General features: G+C 51.3%; 1 protein-coding gene across 1 annotated transcript in view; it reads left to right on the top strand.

Moving 5' to 3' along the window:
• The first annotated feature begins 1,205 nt into the window (after nt 1-1,205).
• LOC140407407 (uncharacterized) overlaps nt 1,206-19,175 on the top strand; it is a 72,841-nt gene continuing 54,871 nt past the window's right edge. The window contains exons 1-3 of the mRNA XM_072494928.1: nt 1,206-1,280; nt 10,984-11,683; nt 14,282-14,433. Of these exons, the coding sequence (XP_072351029.1) occupies nt 1,206-1,280; nt 10,984-11,683; nt 14,282-14,433 (927 nt within the window). The remainder of the gene's footprint in view (nt 1,281-10,983; nt 11,684-14,281; nt 14,434-19,175) is intronic.

Raw genomic sequence — 19,175 nt, 5'->3', positions numbered from 1 at the left:
GGCGGAGGATGAGATGGGGCGTAGGATGAGATGGGGCTGGGTGAGATGGGGCAGGGGTGAGATGGGGCTGGGTGAGATGGAGCAGAGATGAGATGGGGCAGGGATGAGATGGGGCAGGGATGAGATGGGGCCGGGTGAGATGGGGCAGGGATGAGATGGGGCATGGGATGAGATGGGGCTGTGGGATGAGATGGGGCTGTGGGATGAGATGGGGCCGGGTGAGATGGGACGTGGGATGCGAAGGGGCTGGGTGAGATGGGGCTGTGGGATGAGATGGGGCCGGGTGAGATGGGACGTGGGATGCGAAGGGGCTGGGTGAGATGGGGCAGGGATGAGATGGGGCATGGGATGAGATGGAGCGTGGGATGTGATGGGGCTGGGTGAGATGGGGCAGAGATGAGATGGGGCATGGGATGAGATGGAGCGTGGGATGCGATGGGGCTGGGTGAGATGGGGCAGGGATGAGATGGGGCATGGGATGAGATGGAGCGTGGGATGTGATGGGGCTGGGTGAGATGGGGCAGAGATGAGATGGGGCATGGGATGAGATGGAGCGTGGGATGCGATGGGGCTGGGTGAGATGGGGCAGGGATGAGATGGGGCATGGGATGAGATGGAGCGTGGGATGCGATGGGGCTGGGTGAGATGGGGCTGTGGGATGAGATGGGGCTGGGTGAGATGGGACGTGGGATGCGATGGGGCTGGGTGAGATGGGGCTGGGTGAGATGGGGCTGGGTGAGATGGGGCTGGGTGAGATGGGGCTGGGTGAGATGGGGCCGGGTGAGATGGGACGTGGGATGCGATGGGGCTGGGTGAGATGGGGCAGAGATGAGATGGGGCCGGGTGAGATGGGACGTGGGATGCGATGGGGCTGGGTGAGATGGGGCAGGGATGAGATGGGGCATGGGATGAGATGGGGCCGGGTGAGATGGGACGTGGGATGCGAAGGGGCTGGGTGAGATGGGGCTGTGGGATGAGATGGGGCCGGGTGAGATGGGACGTGGGATGCGAAGGGGCTGGGTGAGATGGGGCAGGGATGAGATGGGGCATGGGATGAGATGGAGCGTGGGATGTGATGGGGCTGGGTGAGATGGGGCAGAGATGAGATGGGGCATGGGATGAGATGGAGCGTGGGATGCGATGGGGCTGGGTGAGATGGGGAAGGGATGAGATGGGGCATGGGATGAGATGGAGCGTGGGATGCGATGGGGCTGGGTGAGATGGGGCTGTGGGATGAGATGGAGCCGGGTGAGATGGGACGTGGGATGCGATGGGGCTGGGTGAGATGGGGCTGTGGGATGAGATGGGGCTGGGTGAGATGGGACGTGGGATGCGATGGGGCTGGGTGAGATGGGGCAGAGATGAGATGGGGCCGGGTGAGATGGGACGTGGGATGCGATGGGGCTGGGTGAGATGGGGCAGCGATGAGATGGGGCCGGGTGAGATGGGACGTGGGATGCGATGGGGCTGGGTGAGATGGGGCAGGGATGAGATGGGGCATGGGATGAGATGGAGCGTGGGATGTGATGGGGCTGGGTGAGATGGGGCAGGGATGAGATGGGGCTGTGGGATGAGATGTGGCCGGGTGAGATCAGACGTGGGATGCGATGGGGCTGGGTGAGATGGGGCTGTGAGATAAGATGGGGCCGGGTGAGATGGGGCAGAGATGAGATGGGGCATGGGATGAGATGGGGCTGTGGGATGAGATGGATCGTGGGATGAGATGGAGCGTGGGATGCGATGGGGCTGGGTGAGATGGGGCAGGGATGAGATGGGGCTGTGGGATGAGATGGGGCCGGGTGAGATGGGACGTGGGATGCAATGGGGCTGTGAGATGAGATGGGGCCGGGTGAGATGGGGCAGAGATGAGATGGGGCATGGGATGAGATGGGGCTGTGGGATGAGATGGGGCAGAGATGAGATGAGGCAGAGATGAGATGAGGCTGTGGGATGAGATGGTGTTGCTAACTTTTGGTTGGTTCAATTGGCTCTGTTTTATAACCTTTGCTCTCGAGTCGCCAGGTATCTTTATGATACCGCCACGAAATTCAAGTTCAAGTAATGATCAATAACTCAATACACCGATTAGTAAGATTCAAATCAAAGCACATTTATTATACACAGTAATCGCTACTCATGCACAAATTCTACTTCTAAGCTACTTCTACAACTAACAGGCCTGTACTTAGCTTCGGACTGGCCCACCAGGTCAGGGGAACAAATGGCCTTTCGTTCGGGTTCTGAGTCTGCGGGATTCGAAGTTGGTACGGATTGGTAGCTAGGAGCGCCTATCTCGTAGCGAGCGTTGACTTAAGACTTACTGGATATCGGCGGCAGCTTCATCGGTCGCTGTCAAGGGTTGGTTCGCGTTGCTGAGTGTCCCGGTCAAGAACGATTTGAACTTGGGGGCTTAACTTTATAGTCCCCAGGGGCTTCCCGCCTTTCGGGGCAGACCCTGTACCTGGTTCCAAGTGATTGGACTTTGTTCCAATCACTTGGTTCGATTTCTTCAATACTGGAGCGGTTCCCTGATCGATGGGCGGTCTTGAGGTGTCTGTTAACCTCTTTTATGTTGGCTCCTGCTGGCGCCGGGGAGTCTGGCTTGGCTTTCTTTATCCCATATGTTTCGATTGTTCCCGGGGATCGCTCATTAGTATGTAGATGGCTGCTATATTAATATGCAGATGGCTGCTTGTATCGATGCTGTCTGAGCTTTGCAGAGTTTAATACACAGTAACTTGCACCTGCTAGTTTCTGCCTGTGTTGGCTGAATTTCCCTTCAGCCTTTGCTGTTCTCCATTTTAAATCGGGACTTGGCCAACCCAGGTGGCTACGCTCCCTCCTTGTGATCCTGACGCGAAGCGTGAAGGATCACATAACTGTGTTGTTTTCCATTCCCTGACCCAGCGAGCACTCTTCTATGGCCGCTACACTGACCATAACTATGCAAAACATTTTTAGCTGACAATTCTGAGGGGCGCTATGTCAAACAGGGACATGCATTACAAAACAAGAAAATCGGAACCTCTAACTATCCTTAATAAACTACACTCACTCAAACATTTCATCACACTAACTTCCTAAACCATACAAACAAAATCATAGCAGTATTATACACATTTTCTGGCTTGGCAGTCAAGCTCAGGATTGTACAATTGCTCATGAACATTTCTTTATTTACAACAAATCGCAAACGAATGCTCTTTATTATAGATCGCGGGGGTCGGGGGTCTGGTCATATCCAAAAATAGGGGATCTGATCCTATATACCGGGGTGCGAGTGTGGTAGGCTCTCCTTCTCCATTTTCTCAGACGAATAGTCTGCACGATGCAGCAGAGTATCGCCAATACCAATAGGGATTCTATCAAGTAGGACAGGGAGTACCAGGTTATAAACCTGTCACACCAAGATGGTGTGGTGTCGCTTGTGACTGGGCTCTGGGTACTGTGGGGAAGTGAATCATTAACGGCTGGGGGGGGGGTTGAGGTCAGGGGGTTCGCATTCGCGCGCAACCAAATGTCCATTAGGGTTATGAGCCACGCGGAGGATGTCCTCGTGGTTCTTCTTCTTTCATTCTTTTCTTCTCTTCTCTTCTCTGGTCCTGGAGCTTCTGGAGTTATGTGGGATCAAGCATAGTGTGTGTTACTATCTTGGTTTAATATCTCGTATGATAGCCTGTCTGTCCTTTGGTGCCAATTACTCCCTTTATAATTGGTCACTATGTGTGACTCCCTCATTTTTCTTTTCAAAAACCGAATTTCAGGATAAGAGACACTTACAAATAATGAACCACTGCGAGCCATCTCGCAGGCTGTGCGATTTACCATCCAAATGTTTGAGGATGTAAATAGCATAAGGTTGGCAACCTAAGGGTTACCAGAAAACAAAAGAAAACTTTTTGAACAAAACTTGCCGAAATGAGGTGCGTATGGGCCGCGACGGGTACGATTTGGATGGAGTCCCTGGGTAGGACGGCGACCAATGCCGTGTGTGCCCTACCTGAGCGTAGCTGACCAGAGGGGGGGTTCCCAGGCAGGGCGGGTCCCAATACCGTTTCTCCACTGCCTGAGCAACCGACAAGAACGGGCAAGAAATGTAGTCATTGTGGGGGATTGCCGTATTGGTTCTTCCTTCGAACCAGAAGGGCAGTTATGAACGGAGGTCTGTGTTTCAGTCGACAGACGAGTTCCTCTGAACTGGCGTCTGGGACATTAACAAGTCTCTGCGGACAAACTCGTTCCGCTGAACAAGCGTCTGGCCAAACTAGTTTCTCTGACTGCCAGTGGGTGTCAGAAGGGTGGTGTCGTGGGGCTGTGGAAAAAAATTTCCGGTCTAACATACAACATTTAACAGTACAAGTACAAACAACATCAAACATGCTGCAGGTTCCATCAGAAAGGACACCGTTTTCTCCCAAGCGGTTCCTTTTAAAACACCTCAGTTATCGGTTGTGAACAGGGTCGCAAAGGGGTTCTCGTTTTGGGAGTCAGACTCCAAGTTGTCATCTTCTCCCGGGTGCCAAACTCTCGAGTGTATCAGGGCTGATAGGGCTGCATGGTGTGATTTTGGATCGCTCTCGTTGTTCCGGATGAGTCTGTACGAATTATCTCGGTGCCAAAAATATCCGTGCCTGGAACCTGCTTTAGCCAGTGCGTCGGCTTTTACATTTCCAGGGGGTGAGGAACGATGGTGACTTCGAACTTTGACTATCCCAAAAGTCCTGTTCTGTGCTCGCTCTAAAATGTGATGGAGCAATGGGGCTAAAGGGATGGGTTTTCCGTCTGTGGAAACAAATCCTCTTGTTTTCCACAGGGGTAGGAATTCCGTAAGGCTGTTGCAGACATAGAGGCTGTCCGAATATATGTCTGCTGGGCTGGGGAAGGAATCTATTTGTTCCACTATGTATGCGATGGCCGCAAGTTCTGCTGCCTGCGCGCCTAAGTGCCCTGGAAGTTTTATTGCTATTTCTTCTAGGGCGCGTCCCTGCACGTCCTCGACATAAATACCGCATCCTGTTATGCGCTTCCCTTCTAATATTGTGGAAGATCCATCCACATATATCTTTATGGATTTGCACGTGTCTGTGTGCTTGGGGCTCTGGTTTGAACTACCTATCTTTCTGGGGGGTGTTTTAGCAATAAAGGGGCCTGCGTTGTGGTGTGGAGAGATAATTTCACATTCATGGGGGGTTCCGGTGTACTGTAGGTTGTCAGCTAAAAAAGTGTGGGTCTTTGTCCTTTTAACAGTGATGTCCCGTCCCTGCAAAGGAAGGATCCATCTGGCTGCTCTTATCTGACTAAATGTACTGTCCTTGAGTCGTCCGTCCAGTAAAAGTTGGGTGGGGGTGTGTTCGGTCAGAATGGTGATGGGGTTCAGTCCGGTAATGTACGAAAAGTACTGGACTGCCCAGAAAACTGCGAGCAGGTGCCTCTCACAGGCTGAAAATCCCTGCTCCACAGCATCTAAAACTCTGGAGGTGTAAGCCACGGGCCTCAACTATTAATGCCGTTCCTGAAGGAGCACGGCCGAAAGGGTGTGGTCTGTGCTTGCTACCTCTTATCGCATAGGGGGAAAGCGGGTCTGGAACTTGTAGTGCGGGGGCTGCTATGAGTGCTTGTTTCAAAGAGTCCATAGCATCCGTATGCTGCGGAAGCCATTCCCAGGGGGCTTTCTTTAGGAGGTCTGAGAGGGGTGCTGCCTTGCTGGCGAAACCGTCAATGTGGTTTCGGCAGTAGCCAACCAGTCCTAAAAACGACCGGAGGACTGAAACGTTCTAGGGAAGGTGCAATTTAGCAATCGAGTCAATCCTTTTATGCTCGATCTCGCGTTTACCATGTGTGATAATTGTTCCCAAATATATCACCTTGTGTTCCAAAATCTGGGCCTTTTTGGGGTTTACTTTACATCCAATTGCTTGTAGGAGTTCCAGCAGTTCGGACAGAAGCTCAATGTGCTCTTCCTTGGTGTCTGTCTGCAGTAGTGGGTGGTCTACGCACTGGACCAGACATTCGGGGCGAGAAAATTTGGCTAAACCATTTGCCAGCTGTCGGTGGAAAATGGAGGGGGAGTTGTGGAATCCTTGTGGAAGGCATGTCCACGTGTACTGTTGGTTTTTAAAGGTGAAGGCAAATTTGTACTGGCACGCCTTTGCCAATGGAATGGACCAGAATCCATGACTGATATCCAAAACTGTAAAGTGTCGGGAATTGAGTCCCTGCTTGAGCATGGTCTCGGGACTTGTTGCTACTGTGGGGGCTGCTGCGGATGTGACTTTGTTGAATTCCCGATAATCGATGGTCAGTCGCCATGATCCGTCGGGCTTTCTCACTGGCCAAATCGGGGCATTATTAATGGAGGCTACTGATCTAAGTACGCCCTGCTCTAATAAGCTGCCGATTACTTTTGCGATTTCTCCCTCTGCCTCATGGGGAAATCCATACTGCTTTTGGGGTCTAGGGTCAGGTCCTGTGATTTGCACTGAACCAGTCATCCGGCCACAGTCGTGTTTGTGGGTCGCGAATGCTGTCCTGTGCTTCTGTAAAACTGCCCTAACCTGCTTGTCCATGATAATTGTCGTCGGGTTAAACCAAAATTCACCTACTGCGCTAATTTTGTTGGCGTATTCTCCTATTTTGAGCGTTGCGGGGGCTCTTGCAGATTTTGCCATTTTCCAGACACATTGGTTGACTGGATCGAAGGATAGGTTGTGGGAATTCATAAAATATATGCCCAAAATGTGTTCTGCTGTGTGGGGTAGATCGACTAAAACTATGGGGTGCTTGGTGGTGATGTTGCTGATTTGAATGGGTACAGGGGCTGTGATGTGTCCATGCTGTGAGTGGCCTGTAAGGCCGCTAAGGGTGATAGTGGCTGTAGTGGGCCACGTGTCCTTTTGGAACATGGTGGAGGAATTTATTGTGGTGCGGGACCCTCCTGTGTCCCAGAGAAACTCGATGGGCTGCCCCCGTATTTTCGCTGCAACTACCGGTCATCCGGACCCATCCCAAAGGGTGTCGCAGACCCAACTGGGGGAGCCCGAACACCGTCAGTCCGTTCCGATCAGGTCCGTCTGATCTGAACGGGTGCTCACACTATGTATGGGCTCTGTCTTATTCTTGCTTAGAGTGCCCGTCTGCTGGGCTCTCTGTGGCTTTCGTGGGGCATTGCATTCTCTTGCAAAGTGTCCTAAATGGCCACAGTTGAAACACTCCTGTGACTTTTGTGGGGGGCTGTTCTTGCTTTCATTTACCCATGCGGGGTTCTGGTGTGTTTTAACGGGTTGTATGTCTGCTTCTGCCTGCTTTTCTTCGGGATTTTTAACTGCGGGTTTGTTTTGAACAGATTGCTCCCAGGTGCGGGACAATCTTTTTACGACCCATTTCTCATTATGAGCCTCCTCTGAAGGATCATAATTCGCACAAGCTTTTTGTCCTGTTTCTGTGGCATGGGAGATAAGGGTGCGGGTCCATTTGGCCATGTTGTCTGGGGACAAATGGGCGCGGTCTAAGTCTCCAAAAACTGCTGCAAAGTGGATCCACAGGCATCCAGCAAATGCTGTGGGGTGCTCGGATTTCTTTTGCCTGCATTTACTGAGGCCATCTACGGGGTCACGCCGGTTATACCCGATTGCGTCTAGGACTGCGGTATGCATTTCTGCAAGGGTGCCTCCTCCTACATTCTGTGGGTCGGGAAGGGCTGCTACGACCGAAGGGACTAAACTCAAAACTGTGAGCTTTGCGTGCTCTCGCTCATCCAAGCCGTACATGGTCGCCTGATGCTTTACTCTGGCAAAGAAGTGGTGGGGGTCTGAGGTGGGGAGGAACGGTGTGACTTTCTCGCACGCGTCCCGTAATTGGGTCACTGTTAAGGGAGTGGTGTACAGAAATTCTGTATCGTCCGATGTGGCTGTGCGGTGGGTGGTTACAGGATTCATTGGAGCCTGAACTATCTGCTCTGTGGGGGGTTGGGGCGCTTTTCTCTTCTTGGGCTTTCCCTGCGCACATGTTCCCTGAACATATCTCTGCGCTGTCTCATTCAACTCTTCGCAATCTTCCTCATCTAATTTTGCTCCAAAGGTTTTCTGGAATCCTTTTTGAACTGAAAGCAGAGATTGCAGGTCTGCAATCTGCTTCCGGCACGTTGCGTGGTCTAACGAGCTTTGTCTTTGCTCTGTGGTAGCAGCATGGAGTGCTCTTAATGCTGCCTTCAGGTCACTACACTGCCTCTGCAATGCCTCTACCTGCTTTTCTGTTTCGTCTCGTACAAGGACTGCACGTTGCGTGTCCTGATAGGCCTTTTCATACTGGGACTGGAAGCTGCTTAAGTGCGCCAGGCAAGACTGGTGTGCCCACTTGGCATCATCCACCTCTCCGTCTTTTGCTGCCAACTTCCTCCTTAACTCTAAGTTCGCTCTTTCTACCTCACTGACCTCGGTCTTGCTCATTCGATGTATGCCTTCTATCTCTTTCCGAAGCGTCCTAACGGCCTCCTCTGTGCCTCGCAATTGTGCCAAGCAGGACACGATTGCCATCAGCTTGCGAGCTTTTCCTAAGCTCTTCTTGTAAATCTCGCTCAGGTTCTCCCACCAAGTATGTCCTATACTCCCGGGACCTGTTTCCTCATTGTTACAGAATTCGCTCCAAAGGGGCCATCCTTTCCCTTTGAGGTACTTCCTGATTTCTTCTTCCCATACGGGACATTGTCCTACTCTACTGCTGCTGGTCGCTGTGACGATGAATTCTTCTGGGTTCATGAGGCATTGCATTGCCTGCATTGCCATCTTTCTTATCTGAATGCTTCTTTTAAATTTGGAACAGGGGAACTAAGGCGGTGCTGTAATTACGGGTACGGCTTTCACTAATTTCCAAAATACAAACTCCCGACAGTTTTGTCGTAACAAAAAATCTATCAGTATTACCTTATAGCCCTGTTAGTTACGCATGCATTTAACACACTTCCGAATTATGAGGATTGATCAGAACTGCTTGAACACTTGTGGTTTTCTGTTCCCAATTGGATCTCTAATTCAAATTTTTGGGTTCTCCCGGAGTGGTTAAGCCACTTCTAGATCGGGCCCCGTCAGATGTCGCCAGTAATATGTTGCTAACTTTTGGTTGGTTCAATTGGCTCTGTTTTATAACCTTTGCTCTCGAGTCGCCAGGTATCTTTATGATACCGCCACGAGGTTCAAGTTCAAGTAATGATCAATAACTCAAATCACCGATTAGTAAGATTCAAATCAAAGCACATTTATTATACACAGTAATCGCTACTCATGCACAAATTCTACTTCTAAGCTACTTCTACAACTAACAGGCCTATACTTAGCTTCGGACTGGCCCACCAGGTCAGGGGAACAAATGGCCTTTCGTTCGGGTTCTGAGTCTGCGGGATTCGAAGTTGGTACGGATTGGTAGCTAGGAGCGCCTATCTCGTAGCGAGCGTTGACTTAAGACTTACTGGATATCGGCGGCAGCTGCACCGGTCACTGTCAAGGGTTGGTTCGCATTGCTGAGTGACCCGGTCAAGAAGAACGATTTGAACTTGGGGGCTTAACTTTATAGTGCCCAGGGGCTTCCCGCCTTTCGGGGCGGTCCCTGTACCTGGTTCCAAGTGATTGGACTTCGTTCCAATCGCTTGGTTCGATTTCTCCAATACTGGAGTGGTTCCCTGATCGATGAGCGGTCTTGAGGTGTCCGTTAACCTCTTTTGTGTTGGCTCCTGCTGGCGCCGGGGAGTCTGGCTTGGCTTTGTTTATCCCAAATGTTTCAATTGTTCCTGGGGATTGCTCATTAGTATGTAGATGGCTGCTACATTAATATGCAGATGGCTGCTTGTATCGATGCTGTCTGGGCTTTGCAGAGTTTAATACACAGTAACTTGCACCTGCTAGTTTCTGCCTGTGTTGGCTGAATTTCCCTTCAGCCTTTGCTGTTCTCCATTTTAAATTGGGATTTGGCCAACCCAGGTGGCCACAGATGGGGCATGGGATGAGATGGGGCTGTGAGATGAGATGGGGCAGAGATGAGATGGGGCAGAAATGAGATGGGGCGTGGGATGAGATGGGGCAGAAATGAGATGGGGCGTGGGATGAGATGGGGCGTGGGATGAGATGGGGCTGTGGGATGAGATGGGGCAGTGGGATGAGATGGGGCGGGGTGAGATGGGGTGAGGGGAGAGATGGCGGATGGAGGTGGGTTTGGTGATGAGATTGAGGGGAACGACATAGTAGCACTGAGGTTAGCACTGTTGCTTCACAGCTCCAGGGTCTCAGTTTTGATTCCCGGCTTGGGTCACGGTCTGCACGGAGTCTGCACGTTCTTCCCGTGTCTGCATGGGTGTCCTCCGAGTGCTCCGGTTTCCTCCCACAGTCCAACGATGTGCAAGTTAGGTTGATTGTCCATGATAAATTGCCCTTAGTGTCCAAAAAGGTTAGTGGGGTTACGGGGATAGGGTGGAGGCGTTGGCTCAAGTGAGGTGCTCTTTCCAAGGTCCGGTGCAGACTCGATGGGCCGAATGGCTGCCTTCTGCACTGTAAGTTCTATGAATTGGATGAGATTTGTGTGAATAAATTGGGGAAGTTGTGACTGAGGTGAGGTGAATGATATTTGGTTGATGAGATGGAGCAGCAGATGAGATGGGGGTGAGGCTATGAGATGAGATTTGGGTGATGAGATGAGGGGTGCAGAATGAGATGGGGAGGGGTGAGATGGGGCGGAGTATGAGATTGGGGGAGCGATTGAGATGGGGGGATGGGATGGGGATTGAGATGGGGGATGAGATGAGGGGTTAGGGATGAGATGGTCAGATGGGGTGCAGGGGATGAGATTGGGGGGGGGACTGAAGGGGGAATCAGGCCGGGTATGTGGGGGAAACAAAGTTCTATCAGGACAAGCCCTTCAAAGCTGGGTAAGTTCGTGCAGCTTTGGGACAGAGTTTGAAGTGAAAGTTGATCAGCTTTGGGACAGAGTTTGAGGTGAAAGTTGATCAGCTTTGGGACAGAGTTTGAGGTAAAAGAGTTGATCAGTTTTGGGACAGAGTTTGAGGTGAAAGAGTTGATCAGCTTTGGGACAGAGTTTGAGGTGAAAGAGTTGATCAGCTTTGGGACAGAGTTTGAGGTGAAAGAGTTGATCAGCTTTGGGACAGAGTTTGAGGTGAAAGAGTTGATCAGCTTTGGGACAGAGTTTGAGGTAAAAGAGTTGATCAGTTTTGGGACAGAGTTTGAGGTAAAAGAGTTGATCAGTTTTGGGACAGAGTTTGAGGTGAAAGAGTTGATCAGCTTTGGGACAGAGTTTGAGGTGAAAGAGTTGATCAGCTTTGGGACAGAGTTTGAGGTGAAAGAGTTGATCAGCTTTGGGACAGAGTTTGAGGTGAAAGAGTTGATCAGCTTTGGGACAGAGTTTGAGGTAAAAGAGTTGATCAGTTTTGGGACAGAGTTTGAGGTGAAAGAGTTGATCAGCTTTGGGACAGAGTTTGAGGTGAAAGAGTTGATCAGCAGCGGGACCGGGTCTGGGGAGGATTCTCCAGATCGCTGGGAAACCTGCTGGTGCACTTTTTGCTGCTTTTCCGGGAGGCGGGTTCTTTCTCACTCACTCATTTCACCCCTCCCTCTATCGCCATTTGGTGAACTTGTTCCTTTTCCCATTTCCGAGTTTCTTCTTCGTCGCCCTCAGCAGAATCATGGTAAGAAATGTTACAGAGCTGCCTGTTGCGTTAGATTGAACTGATCTCCTCGGTGTTTCCTTAAGACTCGCCCAGTGAGAGAGCACCGTGACCGAGTCTGGGCATTGCCTCACCGCCCTCGGTTTTATGGCCATGCCAGAAGCGCTCTCTACATAAATATATATATATTTCTATTACCCTTCACAATCTCAATACGTCCCAAAGGACTCTGCAGCCAAATAGGTTCTTTTAAAGTATCGTCACTGTTGCAAATATAGCAAATAGGTTGGAGATTCCACACTCACAAATTTTAGAACCAACTTTGGGAGCCTATAGATTTCCCAGTCTGCCTGCAAAAGCAAAATATTGCAGCTGGTGGGTATGTAAAATAAATATAGACAAATGCTGCCGACAGCCAAGGGAACATCTGTGGGGAGGGCAGACCTGTTAGTTTAATGTTTCAAGTCTGGAACTGTTTGGTTGGGTGTTTCTAGCAGGTTTTTTTTCACTTTTAATTACTAGTGTTTGGGTTGTAAGCTGAAGACTGGCCTTTTAGTCATTAATTTGAAGTGCTACATCTTGTTTGGTGGCCCAGGCTTCATACTTTGATAGGGTTTTTCCCCAACCTGGTGTTTAAAAAAAATAAACTCAGAAAGGAGCAGATAAATATTAATATACTGACAGTAGCACACATTTTGTCACCACATGCTTCGTTTTGTATCCAAATGACTACAGTGAGGAATACCAAAAGAAATCTGCCTCATTATCCCACGCATGTTTGTTCATCGACTCCCTACAGTGCAGCAGGGGGCCATTTGGCCCATCGAATCTGCACGACCCTCTGAAAAAGCACCCCACCTAGGCCCAATCCCTGCCCTGTAACCCCACGTAGGGGCAATTTAGCATGGTCAATCCGTATAACCCGCACATCTTTGGACAAATGCTGCAAAATGTCATTCTGAAGCTACCTTCTATCACAACTAGATCATACTGCTGAGGCCAAATGCAGTGGCGTGCCCTCATTATGTTTTTTTTGGGGGGGGGCGGGGGGATGCAGAGAGCTTCTATTAAACTTGGTGCCTTTTGTAGATGATGGTAGTCGCAGTTTATGTTTCTATAGAAACCATGTTATTATTGGGTGAATTTTACCGTTGCTATTATTGATTATGATAATCGTAAACTACAAACCACTCCGAGCAGAGCAGTTTTTAGTGATATGTGCAGGTTGACATTTACAGTGGGGCTTCTTACACACCCATTCTAGCTATCTGGTCCTCCCGGCATTCCAGCAAAGCATACCTTTTGTGAATACTTCCTTTTATCGGACACTCGTTAGGTCCAGCATTTCAAGTTCTCCAGGAATGTTTGACTCCTGACACTTGTTTAGCTCAATCCAATTTTGAATCATTTTTTGCAGCAAACTCACACCGCTAGCAGTATAAAATCGTTTGTGAAGCAAAATGTTTCATAGAATCGTAGATTTACGGCTCAGAAGGAAGCGGCTTTGCCCTTTCGGCCTGTGATGGCCCTTTGACAGGGCATTTTAGGCCCATGTCCTGCTTTTTGGCTGTCTCAGTGCAAGTTCTTCATCCTTAACCACTTGTCCACCTTGCTTTGTAAATCACATGTGAAATCACCTTCCAGCGCCTTTTCAGGGAGAGCATTCCAAATTCTAAGCTGATTAAGTGGGGGAAAAAATTGTCTCCCCTTCTCGCTAGACCTTTTTTATTTCACTTATTTGGAATCCATAATCCCTATTTATCGATCCACTCAGCACGGAATCTCTTCCCCCCCCCCCCCCCCCCCCCCCCCAACCACCAACTTACACTATCTTTCTATCTTGAAAATCTCGATTATTGTCACCTCCGCACTTTCTCCATTTTTAAGGAGAACAGTGCTCACTTTTCCAACCCCGCATCCTCAAAAACATGCTAGTAAAGCTCCACTGTATCTAGTAGCTTTCCTGAAGTTGTGCACAATTCAGCAATATGGGCTTAAATCAGTCATTTCCTGAAACATGCAAGGTTCTGAAGGGGTTTGACAGTGTGGCCATTGAGAAATTATTTCCCCTGACTGGGCAATCTCGAACAGGGAGGCACAGTATCAGGGTGAGGCGTTGGAAACATAGAAAGCCGGAGCAGAAGGAGGCCCTTCGAGCCTGCTCTGCCATTCATTATGATCATGGCTGATCATCCAACTCAATAGTCTAATCCTGCTTTCCCTCCATACACTCTGATCCCCTTCACCCTATGTGCTATATCTAACTGCTTCTTGAAAACATGCAATGTTTTGGCTTCAACTATGTCCTGTGGTAATGAATTCCACAGGCTCACCACTCTCTGGGTGACAAAATCTCTCCTCATCTTTGTCCTAAATGGTCTACCTCCTCAGACTGTGACCCCTGGTTCTGGACACACCCACCATCGGGAGTATCATTCTTGCATTTACCCTGTCTCTAGTCCTGTTGGAATTTTATAGGCTTCTACGAGATCCCCCCCCATCATACTTTATTGGTGTTTCTCCCCCCCCCCCCCCCCCCCAATTCTCATGTGGCTTCCCCTTCCCATCCGGGTTATGCAATCCTTTGGTTCCTCATCTACCTTTGTTTTTTATTCTTAGCTTACTCTTCATTGCTGGCCTCGAACAGGTTTTGGAACAGGCCGACAAACTGCCCCCAAGTGTCCAGGAAGCCTTCCTCCAACCCTCGTATGGCGTACCTAATCTTCTCCAGGTGGAGAAATTCCGAAAGGTCAGCGAGTCAGTCTGCAGCTGTGGGTGGTGCTGCCGATCGCCAGCCGAGCAGGATTCCCCGGCGTGCGATTAGGGAAGCGAAAGCCAGGGCGTTAGCCCCCTTTCCCATGTGTAGCTCTGGCTGCTCCGATACCCCAATGATTGCCACTAACGGGCATGGCTTCACCCTCACCCCCACAACCCTGGACACTGCCTCAGAGAAGGCTGCCCAGAATCCAGCAAGCTTGGGGCAAGCCCAGAACATGTGGGTGTGGTTGGCCGGGCCCCTCTGGCACCGCTCACATTTGTCCTCCACCTCCAGGAAGGACCTGCTCATTCGGGTTCTGGTCAGGTGCGCTCTGTGCACCACTCTGAGCTGCATTAGGCTTAGCCTTGCACAGGAGGAGCTGGAGTTAGCCCTGCTCAGTGCTTGGCTCCAGAGCCCCGCCCTACCTCTGTCTCCAGTTTGTTCTCCCATTTTTGTCTGGTCTCGCCCAGTGGTGTTCGAGCTCTGTCCAGTAGCTGTCCGTATATTTTCCCACATAGCCCCCCCCTTCTCGTTGCTTGTGCCTATCAGGTCCTCTAGTAGTGTGTTTTCTGGGGCCCCGGGATACCCTACTGTCTCTTTGCGGAGGAAGTGTTTTATTTGGAGGTGTTTCATTTCCTGTCCTTTTGCTACTTTCCACTTCCTCGTCAGTTCGTCCAGTGACGCCAGTCTGCACCTACATAGAAGTCCCCGACCGTCAGTGTGCCCCCGTCCCGCCTCCATCTTTTGAAGGTGGTATCTAGCATAATTTCATAGAATTTACAGTGCAGAAGGAGGCCATTCCGCCATTCGAGTCTGCACCGGCTCTTTGAAAGAGCACCCTACCCAAGCCCACACCTCCACCCTATCCCCATAACCCAGTAACCCCACCCAACACTAAGGGCAATTTTGGACACTAAGGGCAATTTATCATGGCCAATCCACCTAACCTGCACATCTTTGGACTGTGGGAGGAAACCGGAGCACCCGGAGAAAACCCACGCACACACGGGGAGAACGTGCAGACTCCACACAGACAGTGCCCCAAGTCGGGAATCGAACCTGGGACCCTGGAGCTGTGAAGCAATTGTGCTACCCACCATGCTACCGTGCTGCAGCATGGCTGGGGGGAATCTGTGATTGCCACATGTGAGGGCCATGGGGGACATTTTAGTTATCCCGAAGTGTTGTCTCAGTTGGGTCCACGTTCTCAGCATGGCCGCTACCACTGGGCTCGTTGTGTATCTTGTTGAGGAGGATGGGAGTGCTGCTGAAGCCAGGGCCCGGAGGGTCGTTCCTTTACAGGGTGCCTCCTCCATTTGTACCCAATCTGTGTCGGGTTCTTGTACCCATCCCCTCACTCTTTCTGCCATTGCTGCCCAGTGGTAGTATTGTAGATTTGGTAAGGCCAAGCCCCCTTTGATTTTCCTTCTTTGCAGTGTCGATTTGGGAATTCTCGGGTTTCATAGAATTTTTTTAGATTATCATAGAATTTACAGTGCAGAAGGAGGCTATTCGGCCCATCGAGTCTGCACCGGCTCTTGGTAAGAGCACCCTACCCAAGGTCAACACCGCCACCCTATCCCCGTAACCCAGTAACCCCACCCAACACTAAGGGCAATTTTCGACACTAAGGGCAATTTATCAAGGCCAATCCACCTAACCCGCACATCTTTGGACTGTGGGAGGAAACCGGAGCACCCGGAGGAAACCCACGCACACACGGGGAGGATGTGCAGACTCCGCACAGACAGTGACCCAAACCGGAATCGAACCTGGGACCCTGGAGCTGTGAAGCAATTGTGCTATCCGCAATGCTACCGTGCTGCCCACACGGGTTCTTGCCCCCCCCCCACACAAACGCCATGATTAGACTGTCTACATTTTGGAAAAAGGCCTTGGGATGAAGATCGGTATGGATCTAAACAAGAAGAGGAACCTCGGCAGTACGTTCATCTTGATCGTCTGCACTCTCCCCGCCAGAGAGAGTGGGAGTGAGGCCCACCTTTGAAGGTCGTTTCTTACTTTCTGCACCAGGCTAGTCCGGTTCGACTTGTGGATCTATGTCCAGTCTCTGGCTATCTGGATCCCCAGGTAACGGAATCTGTTCTGGGTCGTTTTAAACGGGAGCCCCTTCAGCTCTGTCCCTCCCCCATTTGGGTTCACTGGGAATGCTTCGCTTTTGCCCAGGTTAAGTTTGTAGCCCGAGAAGGTTCCAAATTTCAGTATTTGCAGTATTGCCTTCAGTCCCTCCTGTGGCTTCGCGACATAGAGGAGCAGGTCATCTGCATAGAGTAAAACACGGTGCTCTCTGTCTCCTCTATGGATTCCCTTACAGCTTTTTGCGTCGCGCAGGGCTATCGCCAGGGATTTGATCGCCAGCGCAAACAAGAGTGGGGACAGGGGGCAGCCCTGTCTTGTTCCTCTCTGTAGATGGGAGTATTTAGAGCTGGTGTTGTTAGTTCGGACACTTGCTTTGGGAGCCTCACCCAGGCGGTGAACCCCGCTCCAAACCCAAACTGTTCCAGTACCTCGAGGAGATAGTTCCTATTCGACTCTGTCGAAGGCCTTTTCTGCGTCCAGGGAGACGATCACCTCTGGTGTTCTCTCCCGGGGCTTGGGGGGGAACATTATTATGTTCAGCAGCAGCCTGATGTTGACTGTGAGCTTCCTACCCTTGACAAAGCCCGTTTGGTCCTCTGCGACCACCTCCGGTACGCAGCCCTCCAGCCTTTTGGTCAGGACATTTGCGAGTATTTTCATATCCACGTTCAGCAATGAAATGGGTCTGTATGATCCACATTCCGTCAGGTCTTTATCTTTTTTGGGTATCAGTGAAATTGTGCCCTGCGCTAGCGTGGGGGGGAGGGGGGGGGGGGGGGGGGGGGGTTGCAGGGGCAGGATATCCCCTGCCAGTGAGCCCGCGAACATGTCCCTTAAGTGTGGGGCCAGGACTGGTGCAAGTTTTTTAGAAATTCGTCGGGAAACCGTCGGGTCCCGGTGCCTTCGCCGTCTGCATGGAGCTGATGCTCTCCATAATTTCTCCCAGGTCTATTGGTGCTTGCAGCTCCCCCCGTCTGTCTTCCCCCACAACTGCTAGTTCCAGTCCATCTAGGAACTGTTTCATTCCCGCGTCCCCATTGGGGGGCTCGGAGTTGTACAGTGCCCGGTAGAAGGTCTCGAATGCCCGATTGACCTCCTTTGGCTCTGTTACCAGTCTGTCTCTGCTATCCTTTACCTGCGCTATTTCCCTCGTGGCTGCCTGCCTTCTCAGCTGGTGAGCCAATAGGCGGCCAGCCTTGTCTCCGTGTTCGTAGAAGGTCCCCCATGTTTGGCGGAGTTGGTACACTGCTTTCCTAGTGGATAGCAGGTTAAAGTCCACTTGCAGCTTTTTCCTCTCCGCCAGCAGCTCTACGGTCGGGGCCTCGGAGTATTTTCTGTCGACTTCCAGAATGGAGTCTGCCAGTTGTTGCCTGGCCACCCTCTCTTCCCTATCTCTGCTTGCTTTGTATGCTATGATCTCTCCTCTGATCACAGCCTTCAGTGCCTCCCAGAACGTGGAGGGCGAGACCTCCCCGTTTTTGTTGTTACTAACGTAGTCGCCTATGGCACGTGATATTATTTGGCAGAAGGCCTTGTCGGCCAGGAGGTCCGTGTCCAGCCATGACATGGGACGCTGGGCCCGCCCTGTCTCCAACCTCATCCATATAGTGCGGAGCATGGTCAGAGATAATGCTTGCGATTCCATTCCCATGATCCCCAGAAGCACCGACTTCCCCACTGCAAAGAAGTTGATACGGGTGTATACCTTGTGTACTTGTGAAAAGTCTGAGAATTCCTTTTCTCCTGGGTTCAGGAACCTCCATGTGTCCACCGCCCCCATCTGCTCGATAAAAGCTCCTAGTTCCCTAGCCAAGCCGGACTTTTTCCCCGTTCTGGGGTTTGATCAGTCAGTCAGTGGGTCCATCACGCAGTTAAAGTCGCCCCCCCATAATCAGTCGGTGTGTGTCAAGGTCAGGGATTTCCACCATGGTCTTCTTTATGAATTCTGTGTCGTCCCAGTTGTGAGTGCACACATTTACCAGTACGACAGGTGCCCCTTCCAGGACACTGCTGGCCATGACGTACCGTCCCCCTGGGTCCGTAACTGTCTTGGTTTCCGTAAACCTTGTCCTCGTGCTAATTTAAATTGCCGGCCCACTAGCCCTCGTCCCGTAGCATAAGTGGGACGCCTGTCCCATCCAGCCCTTCCTTACCAGCAGTCGGTCCTTCTCCCTCAGGTGCATCTCTTGTAGGTAGATTATGTCTGCTTTTAGGCTTCTTAGGTGGGCAAAGACTCTGGATCTTTTCACTGGGCCGTTGAGTCCCCTTATATTCCAGGTAACAATCCTGGTGGGGGGATCACCCATACTTACCTGGTGTACGCGCCCCTGCACTCCGGAGTTTCCCTTTGTTAGGGGGCCGTCCAAAATGGCCAGGGTCGCCGCTCTCACCATGGGGTCGGGCCCCAGCGCTCCGGGGTTTCCCTTTGTCCAGGGGGCACCCAACATGGCCGCCAGTTATGTGTATGCCACGTGGGTGTGCCCCTCTGCACTCCGGGGTCTCCCTTTGCCCTGAAGCCCTCCTGAGTGGCTGTTTGCGGCGCCATCTTGGTTCCTCGCCCTGCTCCATGCCCGCCGAGGCCAGTGTCTGAACTGCTTCTCTACCTCGCCATTCTCTTTGCTTCTCTTTTGTTCTGCGCTCTCCCCCCGACTACTC

Source organism: Scyliorhinus torazame, chromosome 2 (assembly GCF_047496885.1).
Source record: "Scyliorhinus torazame isolate Kashiwa2021f chromosome 2, sScyTor2.1, whole genome shotgun sequence".
Classification (NCBI taxonomy): domain Eukaryota; kingdom Metazoa; phylum Chordata; class Chondrichthyes; order Carcharhiniformes; family Scyliorhinidae; genus Scyliorhinus; species Scyliorhinus torazame.
Note: the sequence above shows the minus strand (reverse complement) of the source record. Positions and strands in the feature narration are given on the sequence as shown.